The sequence below is a fragment of the Chrysemys picta genome, chromosome 22 (genome assembly GCF_011386835.1).
Source record: "Chrysemys picta bellii isolate R12L10 chromosome 22, ASM1138683v2, whole genome shotgun sequence".
Lineage (NCBI taxonomy): Eukaryota > Metazoa > Chordata > Testudines > Emydidae > Chrysemys > Chrysemys picta.
In genome coordinates, this window is record NC_088812.1 from 10988137 (window position 1) to 11005617 (window position 17481).

General features: G+C 40.2%; 1 protein-coding gene across 3 annotated transcripts in view; it reads left to right on the forward strand.

Moving 5' to 3' along the window:
- The window catches only part of DIP2B (disco interacting protein 2 homolog B), a 134748-nt gene extending 119799 nt beyond the window's left edge, over positions 1-14949 (forward strand). For all 3 annotated transcript variants that reach the window (XM_065576569.1, XM_065576567.1, XM_065576568.1), the window contains 12 exons: positions 478-599; positions 1697-1808; positions 2823-2932; positions 3658-3788; positions 4365-4533; positions 5492-5662; positions 6742-6803; positions 6943-7000; positions 7755-7829; positions 8522-8699; positions 9671-9794; positions 10770-14949. In XM_065576569.1, coding sequence (XP_065432641.1) covers positions 478-599; positions 1697-1808; positions 2823-2932; positions 3658-3788; positions 4365-4533; positions 5492-5662; positions 6742-6803; positions 6943-7000; positions 7755-7829; positions 8522-8699; positions 9671-9794; positions 10770-11022 — 1565 coding nt within the window. In that variant the 3' untranslated portion in view covers positions 11023-14949. The remainder of the gene's footprint in view (positions 1-477; positions 600-1696; positions 1809-2822; positions 2933-3657; positions 3789-4364; positions 4534-5491; positions 5663-6741; positions 6804-6942; positions 7001-7754; positions 7830-8521; positions 8700-9670; positions 9795-10769) is intronic.
- Positions 14950-17481: the final 2532 nt, after the last annotated feature.

Genomic DNA, 17481 nt, shown 5'->3' on the forward strand with positions numbered 1-17481 from the left:
CCTGAGTCTCCTCGTCCACATGGCAGCCTGCACTGACGTGGCTCACTTCGGCCTATCGCCTGGGACGCGACAGCGTGAATTCAGTGGTCATGGTGCCGGGGCAGGTGCTTGAGTCCCTTTAATGGTGGCTCGACCCTCGGACACTGTGTGAAGGAGTCCCCTTCAGCAGCCCTCAGCCTTCCTTGTCACTGGTAATAGATGCGTCAGCTCTGAGATGGGTTGCGCATTTGGGAGACCTCCAAATGCAGGGCCTCTGGTCGCAAACGAGCTCCCTCTCCATATCAATATCAAGGAGCTTATATAGGCGCCTATTACCCCCCACCCCCTGTCCCGATTTTTCATACTTGCTATCTGGTCACCCTGTGTGCACCTCCCCAAAAAATTCCTCTGTGCCCCCCAGTGGGCGTGCCTCACAGTTCAGGAACCACTGGAGTAGTGGCACGAGGACTTGTGTGACAGCCTCTTGTGTTCTTGCAGGCATTGAACTCATCGCTGCATTCTATGGCTGTTTGTATGCTGGCTGCATTCCTGTGACCGTTCGACCACCTCATGCTCAGAACCTAACTGCGACTCTGCCCACTGTGCGAATGATCGTAGATGTGAGTAATAGGAAGCTGCAACCTATGGGCCCGGCATGGGGCACCATTATTCTGGTGTTTGGATTTGGAGAGTTGTAAGAATGAAATCTCTCATGCTATCTTTCATGGCTGCAGTATATTAGAACACCCTCTCGCATCAGAATGAACTGTTTGACTTTTTTTTTTAATAAATGAGAATTCAGTATAACATCTGCCTTTAGCTGTTACAGGGGTGATACAAGGGGTGCTGCAAAATACATGGCAACAGGAATAGGCTAACTTATGTGACCCACATGCTTGTTACCACCTAATAACTCATAAGAACGGCCATACTGGATCAGACCAAAGGTCCATCTAGCCCAGTATTCTGTCTTCTGACAGTGGCCAATGCCAGGGGCTTCAGAGGAAATGAACAGAACAGGTAATCATCATCATTCCCTGTTGCCCATTCCCAGCTTCTACCAAACAGAGGCTAGGGGCACCCATTCCAGCCCCTCCTGGCTAATAGCCATTGATGGAGCTATCTTCCATGAACTTATCTAGTTCTTTTTTGAACTCTGTTACAGTCTTGGCCTTCACAACATCCTCTGGCAAGGAGTAGGTTGACTGTGTGTTGTGTGAAGAAATACTTCCTTTTGTTTGTTTTTAAACCTGCTGCCTATTAATTTCATTTGGTGACCCCTAGTTCTTGTGTTATGAGAAGGAGTAAATAACACTTCCTTATTGCAACACTGTACCTCTAAGTGACTACTGGGCAAGTGCCAGTCTACCAATTACCTACTAATTACAGTAACTGGCCTAGGCTGACTCTGTAGGTATGGAGGGAGAGGTACTGTCCGGTTCCCACCTGACATAACATCCCTACTCACCCTCTCCAAAGATCTTGCCACATCTCTGGTCAAGTGAAAAAATTCTTTAATTTGGGGTCTTGGCTGAGCAGGGTGGTGTGCTTTGCTATTCCAAAAGACGTTAGTGAGAGACTGTAGGGGAGGCTGGCCCATAGGTGGGGAAAGTGCATTGCACAAGCATGCCCACAACCTCCACTAGTTATGGGGCTTGAAAGGCCACAGGTGTTTCTCTTCCACATTCTAGTAATCATTGGTTGGTTATATTTTTAGGTCAGCAAAGCTGCCTGCATTCTCACAACTCAGACCTTAATGAGACTACTGAAATCCAGAGAGGCAGCTGCTGCTGTGGATGTGAAAACCTGGCCAACCATCATTGACACAGGTAAGAACTTCTCTTTGCCAAATTTCCAAGATTTTCAAAGCCGCATGTAGGGATTCTGACTCATAAGAGGTTCTGGTGTTGCCAATACAGACACTATCTGACTGGCTGCTCTGGGGGCTTCAATGCTCAGAAAAAGCAACTCAGGGAGACTGTGGTTCAGCAGCTCCCAGCTTTTACACTTTTAAACATACAATTAAAAAAGGGGGGGAGGGAGAGCTGTGCTGACAGGCTCCTATTATGAGATGTGACATTTTGTGAACGAGGAAAGCAGTTTGTGGGAAGGATACAACTCCAAATGGAACAGAGAGGGTGTCTCAAGACTTTCTAGCCCCTTTTGACTAAAAATGTTGAATGTTCTTGAATTAATTTGAACAAAGAGTGTTTAGAGAAGGCTGGGATTGCCTTGTAATCTGACCCATGGTTGACCCTGGAAACTCTAATTATTCCTTGTGCAGAGCTGAGACCCATGTAAAATTATAGCATGGGGGTAAAAATTAAAGTCCAGTTGATGTTAGTGGCCTCAGAACAGGTATCCATGTCATAGTTAGCACTGACTGGCCCCCTATCTGGCAGTTTCAGAAGAGAGGACAAGCACTGAATGGCACATGACAAGTGTAATATCTTGATAGCATTTACGTATTTGATTCAGTGCCTCGCAACATCGATTGAATCTCCCCACCCTTTACTCCTCAGAGTGGTATCAGAGCACCTTACAGTCCAAATGAATAGGGTTCACACACACAGCTAGATTCTCTTTTCTCCTCCTTTTCAAGAGCAGACAGATTTTTTTTAATGGGAAAGCTTTGACATAGAAATGGCCCTTGCACCTCCTCCTGAAAGCAGTGAGACATGTTGGTCACTCTCTTGTGGAAGGTAATTCCACAGCTAATTATCGAGAAGGCTTGCTCTTCTCACGCATTCATCTCATCCTAGTCATTGAAAGTTCCATCATCCCTGAGAATCCCAATTCAGAAATAACAGAATCATAAGACTTTTTGTTTCTTACCCACACAGATGACTTGCCCAGGAAGCGGCTACCTCAGATCTATAAACCACCCACACCAGAGATGTTGGCATACCTAGATTTTAGTGTGTCCACGACAGGCATGCTTACGGGAGTGAAGGTACAGTAACACTTGATGAGAAGGAAGGTCTCGTATAACCTTTTTTTGGCTGAATCTTTTTTTTTTTAAAGTGGCTCTTGTGATTTAATTTAAAAATCACTTGTCCCAGTTAATAAACTGGGAGAGTAAAGCTATGTATTGGCAGATCCAAAAAATGCAATCTGGCTTCAGGCTGGTAAAGCAGCTCTAAATTGGGATGTCCTGCCGGAAGACAGAGGCCAGAAGCAGCCTCAGGCTTTCAGGTGCCTAGGCTGATGGAGAATTGCATATTTAGGTGAACAGGGAATGATGATGGTATCGCTCGGCAGTCTCGGCTAACAGTGAACTATTGGAACAGCATTCACTGGCCTCCACTGAAAGCAGAGAGTAGCTCTGGCAGTTGGCAACACAGAAACGGGTGTGAAAGAAACAGGAGCAAAAACTGTGCCCTTAGTCTCTGGTGTAGGGTGCTGGCTGGGCTCAAACGCTGTGGGAGGTGTATAGTGAGAAACTGAAGCTGCTGCTCCTTTTATAACATGCTTTAATGGTCTAAGATAAACAGAGCTTTGTGTGGAAGCTTCCACAATGTTTTGCACTCACCATGTGTGATAAGGGTAGTTAATTTGCGGAGTAGCATTGTTAGGAAACCAAGCCCATATTTCACTGTACCCAGCTGACTCAGAGAAATCCTGTTCCTATGTTCTTGGATTTCAACACTGTATCTCTCCCTCTGTCTTTTGTTACAGATGTCCCACTCAGCAGTGAATGCGCTTTGCAGGGCGATAAAGCTCCAGTGTGAGCTCTATTCCTCTCGGCAGATTGCCATTTGTCTTGATCCCTACTGCGGACTTGGCTTTACGCTCTGGTGCCTTTGCAGGTATGAGTTGGAATGAAAACAAAAGGGTAAAATATTGATTGGTTTTAAAACAGGAAATGGAGGGCTGTATGTTCAACTGGTATAAATTGACCCAGCTACATTGTCTTCAGTGGAATGATTCCAGTTTATACCAGCTCAGGATCTGGCTCTGAATGTTCAATAACATGACCCCCTTCCTTTCCGGTTTTAAGATCTATCCAGGTGTGGCTGTTTTTCTCTTAACATGTAGATGCACTGCAAGAGATTAGCTCTAGAAAGTTTCTCCCATTTTCTTTGTTGGTTACATATTACGATGGAATGTATTTTCGGGGCCTGCGTTTCTCTTTTACATTGGCAATGGGAAGTGTGTGCACCACTTCTCAATTACAAGACGTTTTTATTACAAATACAATATTGCTGCACATTATAAAGGAGATGGGCACTAGTGTTGTCATCAAATTATCTCAGACATGGAATCCCATTACCTACGTTTGGTCCTAACATCACTATGTGTCGGTGATCAAAAATAACAAAAACAAACTTAATGCTAACCAGCTTCTATAGTAAAATCTTTCTCTCTCTAATCTTCCATGGCAGCGTGTATTCTGGTCACCAGTCCATCTTAATTCCTCCTATGGAGTTGGAATCCAATCTTTTCCTCTGGCTTTCCACTGTCAGTCAGTACAAAATAAGGGACACTTTCTGTTCCTATTCAGTCATGGAGTTGTGCACAAAGGGACTTGGAAATCAGGTCGAAGCTTTAAAGGTAAGAACCTTTGTCAGTATCTTACACTGATTTTAAAAGTTGGTACCCAGTCTTGTGCTAAAGCAAATGGAGATTAGCAAACCTTAGAAGGGGGAGGCAGTAGCAGCAGCATCATGCTGCATGAATACTCAGCTATATACCATCAGCCTGCTGCAGGGCTCTAAGCCAGCTGAGGATACAGCATATCTGCTGGCCAAGCCATTAAGCAGCAGCATGATTCTCTGGAAGAGCAGGAGGAAAAAATAAATATGCTCAAGGTTTATGATTACTACTTGCATCTGTTTTCCTAAAAGTGGCTTTGTACTCCATCTACAAAGTCACCACTCAGTTGTGCATCACTGACCGTACAAAATGTTCTGAAGTTTTGTACTTTGCATGATATCCCCAATCACATAGGTTACTGTGCAGCTCTGCAAAGCTGTAGTGCTGTCCGTTTTTCTTTAATTATGGGGCAGCAGTGATGTTTTCCAGTGATTAGAGTACATAATTGAGGGGTCTGTGCCCAGCTCTGCTGTAGCCCCAGTGTGACCTTCAGCAAGTCACGTCACCCATTTGTGCCTCCATTTCCTCATCTGTAAAATAGGAGTGATAATACTAAACTACCCAGCAGAGGTGTGGTGAGGCTTAGTTAAACTCAGGGATGAGGTACTACAGAAATGCAGAGAGCTGTATTCCTTATAGCTGGATAGGAAGCAGAATTGAAAATGCCATTATTCCATTTATGCTTTTTGGGCTGCCTGATCAGAGTCACATTTGATAGCCTGCCAACAGGGACACAGTAAGGTACATTTATCATGAGTGGCGTAATGGGAGGTATCCTTCACTTGTGGACCTGTCGTCTCCTGCTGATCAGGTGTGGAGGAGGGGGCAAACAGTCTTCTGTGGGACTCTGCTTCGTTTGTCAGAGGCAGAGCAGCAACTGTTTGCATTTATCTGTATCTGCACCGTGTTTCTGCAGGCAAGAGGAATTAATCTGTCGTGTGTCCGGACCTGTGTGGTGGTTGCAGAAGAGCGGCCACGAATTTCTCTCACCCAGTCCTTCTCCAAGCTTTTCAAAGACATTGGCCTGTCATCCCGTGCTGTGAGCACCACCTTTGGGTCAAGAGTCAACGTAGCTATCTGTTTACAGGTACCAAAGGGGTATTTAATGTGGATGACCATTATGTTGTCAGTGGCACCAGGTTTCCAGATTCTGTCGAGCTCTGAATTGGCAAACTCTTCATAACCAACACATACTGCTAAATTGTTAACTTAGCTCAAACTCTGGTCTGAGGAGCACTCACTGGTGCTCTGTGGAGAGCAGCAAGGCACACCATGCAGGCAGTTCCTCCTTGTTTCCAGCTGCCAGATTGCATTAAAGAATCTAAAAACACTTGATGCTTCCAAACTTCTGCATTTCCATGTAAGAAATAACTGCAGTTGCCACAGGGATGTTAGTCATGAATGGAAGGTTGTGGTGCCATGGGTTAATTTCTCTCAAGGTGTGGCCTACTGTAAGGTTGTATCTATTCCAGCATTTTCCCCCCAGTTTTCCAGCATTTGCCACTCCACGGATAAGAGCAATGGTTGGAGCATTCAGAACAGATGTATCGGCTGGTGGCCTGTCTATGCTAGCGCTCCCTCTGGTGCAGCTGCCGGGGTGGGAAATGTGAAGATGAATTCTAGCATCTGTATGAAGCATAAGGAAACATTTGAGAGCTCCTGCCTTGGCAGAGGCATGGATTACCTTGTCTTTATCAATGCAATGGCTTTGAGCACCAGCCTTGTCATTGTTGTTTGATTGTTTAAAAAGTGAGACTTGAAACAGTTTGGTATTTTCTGATTTCTTTTCTTTGAAGAGTTACTAGAAAACAGAGTAAAGAGAAACAAACCCTAAAAGGAAGGGCCAGTGTGTGACGTTCTTTGAGCAGGAGATGGAGAGACTAGTGTGGGTGGGTGAGAAGTGAGGGCACTTCTCCAGGAGCCCAAATACACACACCGCATTTGTACTAATTAAACAGCCCAGCTCGGACTATTTCCAGGGAGTCAGTGTCCAAAAAGTAATGCTCTTTGTACGTGGGGAGTGGGGTGGTGGGTTGTTTTGGTTTTTTTTTATTCATATAATTGTCTGCTCTTCTGTATGGTTTTTACACTTTATATTAATTATCATTGACTGTCATATAATTAGAAACAGAAAATATTAACATGTTGTTTAATGTTAATCTTTAGGGAACCTCTGGGCCTGATCCTACCACAGTGTACGTAGATCTGAAATCCTTAAGACATGACAGGTACAGTGTATTTACATTGCACTTTATTTATTATTCATCCTCTACATAACCTCCTGGAGAATACTGTGTTGGCCATGAGATTCCTTGGTAGGTGGTAAATGAAGTTCTTGCTTTTCATCATAATGTTTTTTCCCTTCAGAGTGCGTTTGGTAGAGAGGGGAGCTCCACAGAGCCTGCTGCTTTCGGAATCTGGGAAGGTAATTTCACATCCACTTCCCTAATGGCTTGGCACACAGAGCATGTGACCAAGTGTGTTTGTGTCCTTCAGAAACATTTTATATGTGAACTTGTAGTTCAGGGAGGCATCTGTATTAAGCCAGTCATGCAGTATGGCATGAGAAAGATGACCATTGAACTAACTCCCTGGTGCAGAGAAACCCACATACGTTGAAGTCTTTTTTTTTCACTCTAATAGCAGGCTTTGCTGTAACTTCAATTGCAGTTTCCATATTGCAGTGCTCTGGAACAATTTGAGGGTGAGGGCAGCGGGGGTTGATTCTATTTTACAGTAAATGTTTTCACTTTATCAGAGTTCTGTAAGCAGTCTGCTGTATCCTGGATGGCAGCATGCATTGGGATGTGCAGTGGCTGTTAGTCCTTTGCTTAAATGAAGTAACATCAATAGAAACAGTTTTTCCAAGTGGTCTGGGCAGACTTCATTATGCAAACTCTCAAAAAACATATAGGAGTTAACCACTGATGTCCTGAATTTACAGCCCCAGAAACCCTCACTTGCTTGGACCTTGAGAGTCATTAATGCATTCTTGCTATAAAATTAGTCAGTTCTTAATATCCTGTGTAGATGTGCAAAAACAGGTGTACACACATTCCATAGAAGGTGACGCCCATGCTCACAAAATCAAGAGGTGAACTAACTTCTTTTGTATTTTGGACACTTACAGGCAGAAATCCATGAACTGATTTACTCACTTTCCTTGTTGTGTCCTTTAGATTTTGCCTGGAGTCAAAGTGATTATAGTCAATCCTGAGACCAAGGGGCCTGTTGGAGATTCTCACCTTGGGGAGGTAGCTGCTGGTTTAATTGCTGTTTTGGGAGTTTCTCTGTTTTTGTCTGCTGGCTGAGCTATATTATCTCCATTTGATTATTTTAAGGCTGCTGGTTGGCAGAGTTTATTTATACATAAGGGTTAATGCTGCTGGGTATTTAGAAATCTAAGTACTGTTGGGGTGCCTAGAGCTTGTGTGTGGGCATTAAATTTAATGTCAAAACTAGAGAGATAATTTTAGAAATGAAGGTTCACTCCATTGCAAATTTCATCTAGCTGTGGAATACTGCAACTGGATTACTGTAATTGACAGTTGGATTCTAAAGAAACAGTCAAATTTGCAATTGAGCTTGCATGCTGTTCTGATTATTTGATTGTAGTTAGACCTGTCTTGATAGATAAATAGAAATTGTGGTTTGAATTCACAAGCAATAAAAACCTGTAGTTTATCCATCCTCTTCCTGTTACAGGAGGAGGGCAGCTGTAAAGTGCTCTGCAGGATGTGTTTGGCTCTTGGGCTGCTCTTTGGGCACCCAGAGCTAAGCTGCCAAATAGTTACTATGCCAACTAAATCTTCAATAAAAAGAACTTCCTTTTACAATTCAGTCCCTCAATGATTTCTTTGTGAAGTATAATGCATTTAATCCTTTTGTTTGAAGAAGGCTCCATTTCAATGGTGTATGGGTCTCAACCATATTATCTCCTCTATAGATTTGGGTGAACAGTCCCCACACGGCTAGTGGTTACTATACCATCTATGATAATGAATCCCTTCAAGCCGATCATTTCAACACTCGTCTGAGCTTTGGCGATGCTGCTCAGACACTTTGGGCTAGAACTGGATACCTTGGCTTTGTTCGCCGGACGGAGCTCACAGCTGCCAGTGGAGGTAAGATAAAAATGGGCGCCTTTCTCCTTCTTTTTAGCAAAGATGGAGAATTTTCCATGGCTTCGTCTGTTAATGTGTATCTGCTCCAGGCCTCCCCTGCTCGCTCACTAAAGCTGCTACTATTGATTTTAATTTCTTCTCTAGCACCAGGTCTCCAAGCATCAGGTATCTGGCACGTTGCAACGTCCTCCAGGCTGGAACAACCATGTCCTAAAAACCCATGCCTTATTTTCCCAACTGTGTCCTGTGTCTGACTTTTCACTGGCCAGTAGGGATGAACTGAGCTTTCTTCAGGCTTCAGTTAATTGTACCCCGGCTTAGAGAACAGGTGCCAATGTAGAGAGTTATGAGGCCTACTCTCCCCCACCAGTCTCAGGAAAGGCATATACCTTGCCTGGCATTTAACATCCTGGATGATTTCTCATGATCTATTTCTCGGGTGTGGGTAGGTGAATCGTTCCCTGACACTGCTGTAGCAAAGGACGTGATTTCGGATACGAGCCTTATCTGTGACTGTAGCAGTTTTTTCTATCCCTTTATTCCAGGTTATTTTCCCCTTAACTTCAACTCTCTGGAGCATGTTATGCTGGTGGGAAGGAAGAGAGCAAACTCTTTGACCTTGTCTGCATTACAAAGGGTGTGCTGGTACAGCTATAGTGATCACTCCCCTAGTGGAGACGCTGCTTGTGCCATCATAAGGACGTTTTTGCTAGTATAACTGTGTCTATACTAGGGCTTTTTGCTGGTATAAAAATATTGTAAAGAATCACACCCCTAACCAACATTATTATGCTAACAAAATTTTCTAGTTTAAACCTGACATTTGTCAATGCTATTGTAATTCTACCACTTGATTGACCACTAGGGAATACAAGTACACATTGTGTAATACTTTACTCACTGCGCCACTTATCTTTTTCCATCCCCCATTTTAAAATGTGTGTGTGCAATTTTTCATCCCCCAACCCCAGATCGCCATGATGCACTGTATGTCGTAGGAGCACTGGATGAAACTTTGGAGCTGAGAGGACTCCGTTATCATCCAATTGACATAGAGACTTCAGTATCTCGGACACACAGGAGCATTGCTGAATGGTAAACTAGAACACTACGGAATGCACATTTCCCCATTTACCCAGCAATATAAAAGATGGTTGTACAAAGTAGCAGGATCAAGTGGTAAAAGCCCAAGGCAAGGAGTCAGATGGGTTCTATTCGTAGGTCTGCCATAGACTTGCTGTGTAAACGTAGGCAAGTTATTGAGGATAATATTGAGTTGAGGCCTAATGTTCAGTCAAGAGCCTTAGCTGAAGGTGACAAAGTACAAACTCTGATCTCCTCTGTGTTAGTGTGTAAGGAACATTTACTCTTCTGTTTATACCTGCAGAACTGAGAGCAACATTTAGCCCACAAGTCAGACGAAGTAGCATCCTGATCTGCTTGTTAATAAAGTGTTTGAAATTTGCAGTGGCCTTTGACGACAGTTTCCTCTGTTCTTTTGCTCCCATTCATTTATTTGAAGGACACCTGCATCCTCAGAAGGATGGCTTCAAATGGGAAGGGAATTCAGAAATCTTAAAGCCAATACAATCGCTTAATATGCCTGAATGAAGAAAAAACTGTCCTGGAGCCTTATGCTGTTTGAACAATAGAATAATCCAGGACTTGTGCAGAGGAAAATAGGAGCAGTTGTTCCCAAATGTAGAAAGGACTGTGGCTGGGAATCCTGTTCAAAATTAAAGTGTAACTTTATGCAGCTCCTCAACGCTTTCCCTCTCACTCCTCCCAGTGTACTACCACCATTCCTTGTTAAGATACTGGGTGTGTAGTCTGCTCACAGATAAGTGTGAAGAGTTCAAACATATGCATTATGCTAGATCTGCCTTCCACGAACTGGGTACCTAACAGTCATGTAACAGGGAAAGTTCTGGTATGTGTACTATTTGTACATCACCATGATATCCGGGTACCTGAACAAAAGAGGAAGATCTAGGAAGGGGGAATAAGATTTGTAACTTCATGTTTATACAAAATATATGCATTAAATATATATTTTTTATTAAATTTCAGTGCTGTGTTCACATGGACCAACTTGCTGGTGGTAGTTGTGGAGCTGTGCGGCTGTGAACAGGAAGCCCTGGATTTAGTCCCTCTAGTTACCAATGTGGTCCTGGAAGAACATTATCTAATTGTGGGAGTTGTGGTGGTGGTGGATCCAGGAGTTATTCCCATCAATTCCAGAGGAGAAAAACAACGGATGCATCTCCGTGACAGTTTCCTGGCTGATCAATTAGATCCCATCTATGTGGCGTATAACATGTAATGGGGTAGAGGGGATAATGTTCACAAACTTCGTAGGACCACTAAAATGACCAATGGTGACTATAGAAATGAAGCTGGTGAAAAGTACTAATACTTGATGTAAAGTTTGTGATCGCTACCATATTCCCTTCATTTCATCCTGTGGGGTTATGATCACAACAACTGAGGGTCAAATGGAAATATGGTAGACAATGGAAAATGTTTGTAACAGTTTACTGAACATTAGCTTTATAGACAATGCAAAGTTGACAAGTGTGTGAGTTACAAAATTCCTAAGGCCTTTACAGTAGTGTTACTTTTTTCATCTGTTGTACATATTTGTATTTTTATCTAATACTGTTTTATGATTCTATAAGGGGAGGGTTTATTTACTTAAGATAATAAACTATTAAGAAGAGAGTCATCCGAGTCCTGCAGTTCCCCAGTATATAATGTACTTTGCAACTGTACTGTAGCTATTCGTTCCATGAGATCTCACTGCTTATTTAAAATTGTGCCATGACCAAATCCAATAACCCCCTGAAAGTAAGAATTACTTACTCGTATAGATATTTCTTTAATTTAAAATGGATTTTGCCTATATTTTTAAAATGTAAATATTAATATACATAATTCACTTAGACAGAAAATTGGCTTAAGTAATGATGACATCTGAAGTAGAGGACTGTAATTTTTGAAGTCCGTAACATAAATTACATTTGGTTAGGCAACTAATGTGAGAAATGCAAATCTTACAAAAGTTTTCTTAATTCAGTATGTATGTAGTCTTTTATTGCTGGCCAGAATATGTCATAGTATGTAGAAGCCTATGTTTTTAAGTCACATCTTTCTAAATGAGGCTGAAGTATTTAAGCTTTTGAAACATTAAAAATAAAATAAAAATTTGATAGAAACTGTACTGCATCTCCAGAATGCTTAACTGAAATTTGTACACTTGTGTGACAGCCTCAGCTTCCCCTCATTATGGAGCTTTGTGTTTAAAAAAACCAAAAGCTAAGATTATGGCACAGATTGACAAAAATAATTAAATTCATTGCTGGGATTGTGGCTCCATCTTTAATTTATTCCAGTGTGCCCACAGTTATAGCAGCAAATGTAATGTGTACAAAGGCTTTATATGGAAAATACCCTGAATTTCCCTGAGGCATTCACCAGAAAGAATTTAATAATTCTGAAAGAGAGTTGGCTGAAATCAGCAATATGATTTTTTTTTTTTAAGCGAGGGACAAAGTGGCAACGGAAAGCAAGGATAATGTTGTTCTAGTGCATGCATAGTGAAATATCTTCAAAAAAGTCAAGATTACAGCATCCCGAAATAGTTGGTCAGTTTGCGGCCTTTATAAATGCTGAAAAGCAGAAGCCCTAAAGTGTGCAAGAAGACCAACCGTTTGGAAATTATTGTAATCCTCTGGCACGATGGGCTGAGGGAGAGACAAGGTTTCAGAATCAACTATCTTTCTTTCATCTAACCTTTAGCAGCATTTGAGCATAGTTGGATTTCTTGTTTTTTTTTTTTTTTTCCTCTTATGTGATTAAGAAAACAAAACTTTGGAAGCATAGAAGACCTGATAGCAGAAATTGTAACAGCTTTTTTGGGCCAATTGTGGTCTGTTATGTAAATACATGCTTAAAATATTTTAATATGTATTATTTACCCCCTGTAACAAGTATACAGTGTGTTTAGGTAATTTTTATAAAGGTTTATAATGTAAACTTGTATAAATCCAAATCTATAACAGCTATATTAAGTGCTGCTCTGACAGCCATCTGTAAACAAGTTGTGGTTCTGTACTTGAAACCCCCCCCTCCTTATGAATGCTTTATAACAGTTCTTCATTGAGGGCTGGAGTGTTAACATTCAGATATAAAGCTCTGAATATAGTCTGAAAATATTTAGGGTTAATTTGCTTGTCATAGAGGTGGAAGGATACATCTTCATTGACTATGGCAGGTCTACCACAGGGAGAGAATTCCTTACAAACAAGCAGCTTAAATATTTACTTTTCTAAAGAGTTGATGTTAAATTCCTAGATTTTTTAAATAAGACCCTCGTGGATATTTTAAAACAACAGTATTTCCACAGTCATGCTGCTAGGTAGATATGAAGTGTACAAAGCCTCCATATGAATGTGGTTTTAACAGATCCTCTGCAAAAAGGAGGAAATGGACAACTGTGTAGTCGTTGCTGTAAAAATTAAATGCCAGTGTAGATCAGCTGGGTAACAGCATATAAATTGCCTATGACCAGCCTTGACCTCCTTGAGAGAATCTCCCTGTTTTATTACACACTTTCCTTGAATGGAAAGTTTGCAATGCAGCTTCACTTTGTTCTCCTGACTTTTGAGAAGACAGTTCTGAAAGGCTTTTTTCATATCCTAGTTACTTCACTTTTTAGATGCATTGTTTTGTCAATTTTAAATCCTTGTCCACTGAGAGAGAACCATCTTTGATTGGGTTTCTCCACTTATGTAATTTTGCATTAATAAAAATTCACAAATGTCTTGTGATATGAATTTAATCAAGGATTGCTAATATGTGCAGTGCAGTGTGACTTTTTAGAGTGGCATTTTGGAATTTTCAATCTAGAAGGCTGAAGTTCTCTCTTTAATACTGAAAAGCTCAGTAATTTTAATTTCTCCTTCCTCCACCTCGGCTTGGATTTCTAGAAGCTGAATAATTATGTTTTTAAATGTCTAGTGTAGTGTGATTCTAATTAACTGTATTCTGATCCATACATTTCTGTGACTAGGGATTCATGAATTCAAATTGTAATCTATGGTCTTTTTGTCCCCTAAGTGCCCACAGTGCTCAAGTCTTGTTTCCTGATAAGTAGCATATAGAAGTGGCCAACTTTGACATTACTAGATGCTTCTGAGCGTGTTCAGCAAAATAAGAAGAAGCGTGTGTTAGCGGAATGAACATGGGGCTGGGTGTCAGGAAGTCCTGGATTCTAATAAGTTTTGCTGCTGACTTGCGGTGTTGCCTTGGGCAAGTCATTTCACTGCCTCAGTTGGCAAATCTATAGATGGGGATATAATCTAATCATTACAACATCTCTGTAAATAACTAGTTATACAGCACTAAGTATTAGTTGCTGATGCCTCCTTGAGTTTGGGAGCACAGTGATGCTCTTCCAAACTGATTAACAACTCATTTGATACATTTTGGGAGAGCCTTGAGATGTAACCAATTCACCCTAAAATATTTTCTCATTGTACTAGGGAAGAATCCCCTAAGTGAATGACTCTTGACATTTAGCTTAAGGAACTTGGCTGGCCATCAAAGGCTTTGACATTAGCTATTCCTGTTCAGAGCTGGATTTGCCTCCCCTCTCCCCCCCAATCGTGTATGGTACCGTTTAGAATCCAGCAATGAGTCCAAAGGGGCAAACCTACTCCTGTTCAGCTCTCTACTCCAGTTTGTCTTTTTGCAGTTCATCCAGTTGCAGAAGCAAATAAACATCCCATTAGTGTCCATGCCATGAATCTGAGTTGAGAGCTACAATGTACCCTGAGAACAGTTACCCCTGAACTAAAAACTTTTTATACACCTTACTGTTGTATGTTTACTGCCCTAGCAAAAGTATTTGTGGCATAAAATTGCAGTACTTAAGTCTAAGTCTGTTAACACTTGCACTGCACTTCTGATAACTGTGTAATTAAGTTGGGTCATACTAATTGTCCTGGAGATAAAATTGTAAAAACAAGATTACATTTTTAGCCTAAATGTAATTTTCTTTAATTACTGTCAACATATTTACCATTGTCAAATTCAGACTAAAACATTATGTAATTATGTATAAAGGTTTTTTATTTATTTGAAATTAGAGTAGATATACATTTTTAAATTTAACACCTGGCTGGACAGTGTTCCATTAACGCATTGATTGTGTTTCCTTTGTCTTGTGTTAATAAATATTGATGCCTGATTGCTTTCTTAGTTCATCTGCTGTCTCTCTAAACTTTTTCTTTGAGGAAGTGAACATTGGTTGTTACTTGTTCTGATGAATTTGGGAGAATGAAAGCATTTTTCAAATGCATTAAATTGTTTGCATGCACTGATATATGGAAAACCTGCTGTATTGCGCAGTGCTAGCAACCTGAACCTGTGAGGAACTGAGCGCTCTCAACTTCCATCAAATCAAAGGTGTGCAGACGTAAAGTACTGGGCCCCTGTATCCTTTCAGATCAGATTGTAGTTGAGATCCATTGGGTGAGGGAGGACTAATGTGCAATCAAAACATACACACTTTTAATATTTTACTTTGAACGGTGATTTGTTCTTAAATTATTGAAAATAGACCAGCACTTGGCTTTTGTTTAGAATGAGACATATTAGATTGAAATTTCTGATAAGTAGGTTATAAAAAATTGTTACTGATCAATCTCAAAATATTTTACCTTATTAATTGTTTATATTAAGAAAAAAAATTAAAGCTTTCATGTGGGATTTTAAAATGTGTTCAGCATTACACTTCAGTGGGAGCAGAGTTAAGCCAATGCTGAGTGCTTTTGAAAATCTCACTCAAATATTTAACTTGTATAACTAAAGTTCCAATTCAGCAAACTGCTGAGCACCTTGCAAATCCCACTGAAATCACTGTGAGTTGAGGGCACTCGGCAAGTTACAGGATCCATCCCGTAAGTGGTTTACTAAGGCTACTTTCTCCTGACATGAAGTTTTCATATCCATAATAAATGAATTTTGAAGTAAAACAATTAATTTAAAATCAGGAATCACTTATCCTGTGTTCAAGTTTATTATTATGCTAAATTGTTTATCTAGAGAATATATACCAGTGGAACACAATTTACTGTACCTTAACTGATTTCTGATTGCCCTTGAACATGTTTGGTGCTTCAGCCAATGAGGAAACCAGCCTATTCACACAGCGAATATACAGTTTCATTTCACTTTGTGAATAAATTTGTGAAAGCTCAGCCTTCCTGCAATCTGGTTTAAAACGATGCAATTTGTGGTGTGACTATTAGCATAATTACAGATTTGTAAGGGTGCTTTCACTGTTTGCACTCACTATCATATTCCACAAGATTTTAGGAAATGTGGACTTTTGAAATATAAACTCCTTTTTAACTAAGGTATATTATCTTTGACTTAGTTTAAACACTGTACTGTTAATTGTTATGGATGTTATTTGTATTATTGAACACAGTTTACATTGTCAGACGTATTAAGTGTCTCTTTCTTGACCTTGGACTATACCTGTTGGCTCCATTTACTTATTGTCAGGGAACATTTTTATGCCATTTATCTCCTCTTAATATACTGTAAGAGATATTGAAATCAACCATTGACATATACAGGATAAAAATAACAGTACAGTTGGAAAGAATGTAGACTATTTTGTGGTATTAATTTTAAAACCTAGGAGGGGAAAAAACCAACACTGTTAATATTCCCCACCCTTAAACTTTTTCTTTGGCCAGCTGCCATGATAGAACAGCTACATATGGTTTTCTACAGAGAGATGAGATAGGACATTTGGCATCATCTGAGATTCAACACTGAATAATCTCTGCTGTCAAAAAATGAACTATAGAGATTGTGTTGAAGGAAATCTTATCTACTTCAAGTATCTGTAGACATAAATAAATACTTTGGTAAAGCGAGATTATAATTTTTATTATCCAGCTCTACTGTGTATATAAAATGTGTGTAGATATATCCAAACAGGCTTTTCCAAAAACCCTAAATGGCAGTCCTCCTTTTTTTATATTAACACATTCCCTTTCCAGAAAGCCTTTTTCACACAGTTTAGCTTGATATAAAATAAAATAAACAATTTAAGGTGTATTTTTGTAATTTTCTCCTATTTCTAGGGGACACGATTTATTCAATCTTGGTTGTGTGGGGGAACTATGTAAATATAAAAGGATAATTAATCTGACTAGACAGTCTGGAATCATACAGGTATCCAGCATGACTGCAATGGTCAGTACTTTATTAGTTATATTACTCTTTTTATTTTCTAATTCCTTTTATCATGCCTTTCAAGAAGTGGGCTTAGATTTCAGTTACCTAAATTTGTTGGGTGATTTGAGGACACTTTCAGTTTTGGTTACAACAGTACTATCAAGATATGCTTATATACTGGTGAGGTATTATAGCAATATATTGTAACATTAGTACTTATTCCTCCGGCAATACTTTACACAGTACTGCTCAAGAGTTGTCTTTAACTAAACAGATTCTTGAGAATTTAGAGTTTGAGTTGTAGTTTCAAAAGGAATTTAAAAAAAAAAATACTGAGGACATATTAACAAAGCATTTTTCTATTTGCAATATTTTACATATTTTTCTTTTTCAAAAAAAATCTCAAACTATTTTCTTATGAACAAGTGGTGTAAACCCTCCCAAGAATGTTCATTGTTTTTTGGGCTCTGTGTGTGAAAGAGACTCTATTGCCTGGAAAAGTCAGGCAGTATCTTGGAATTATAGT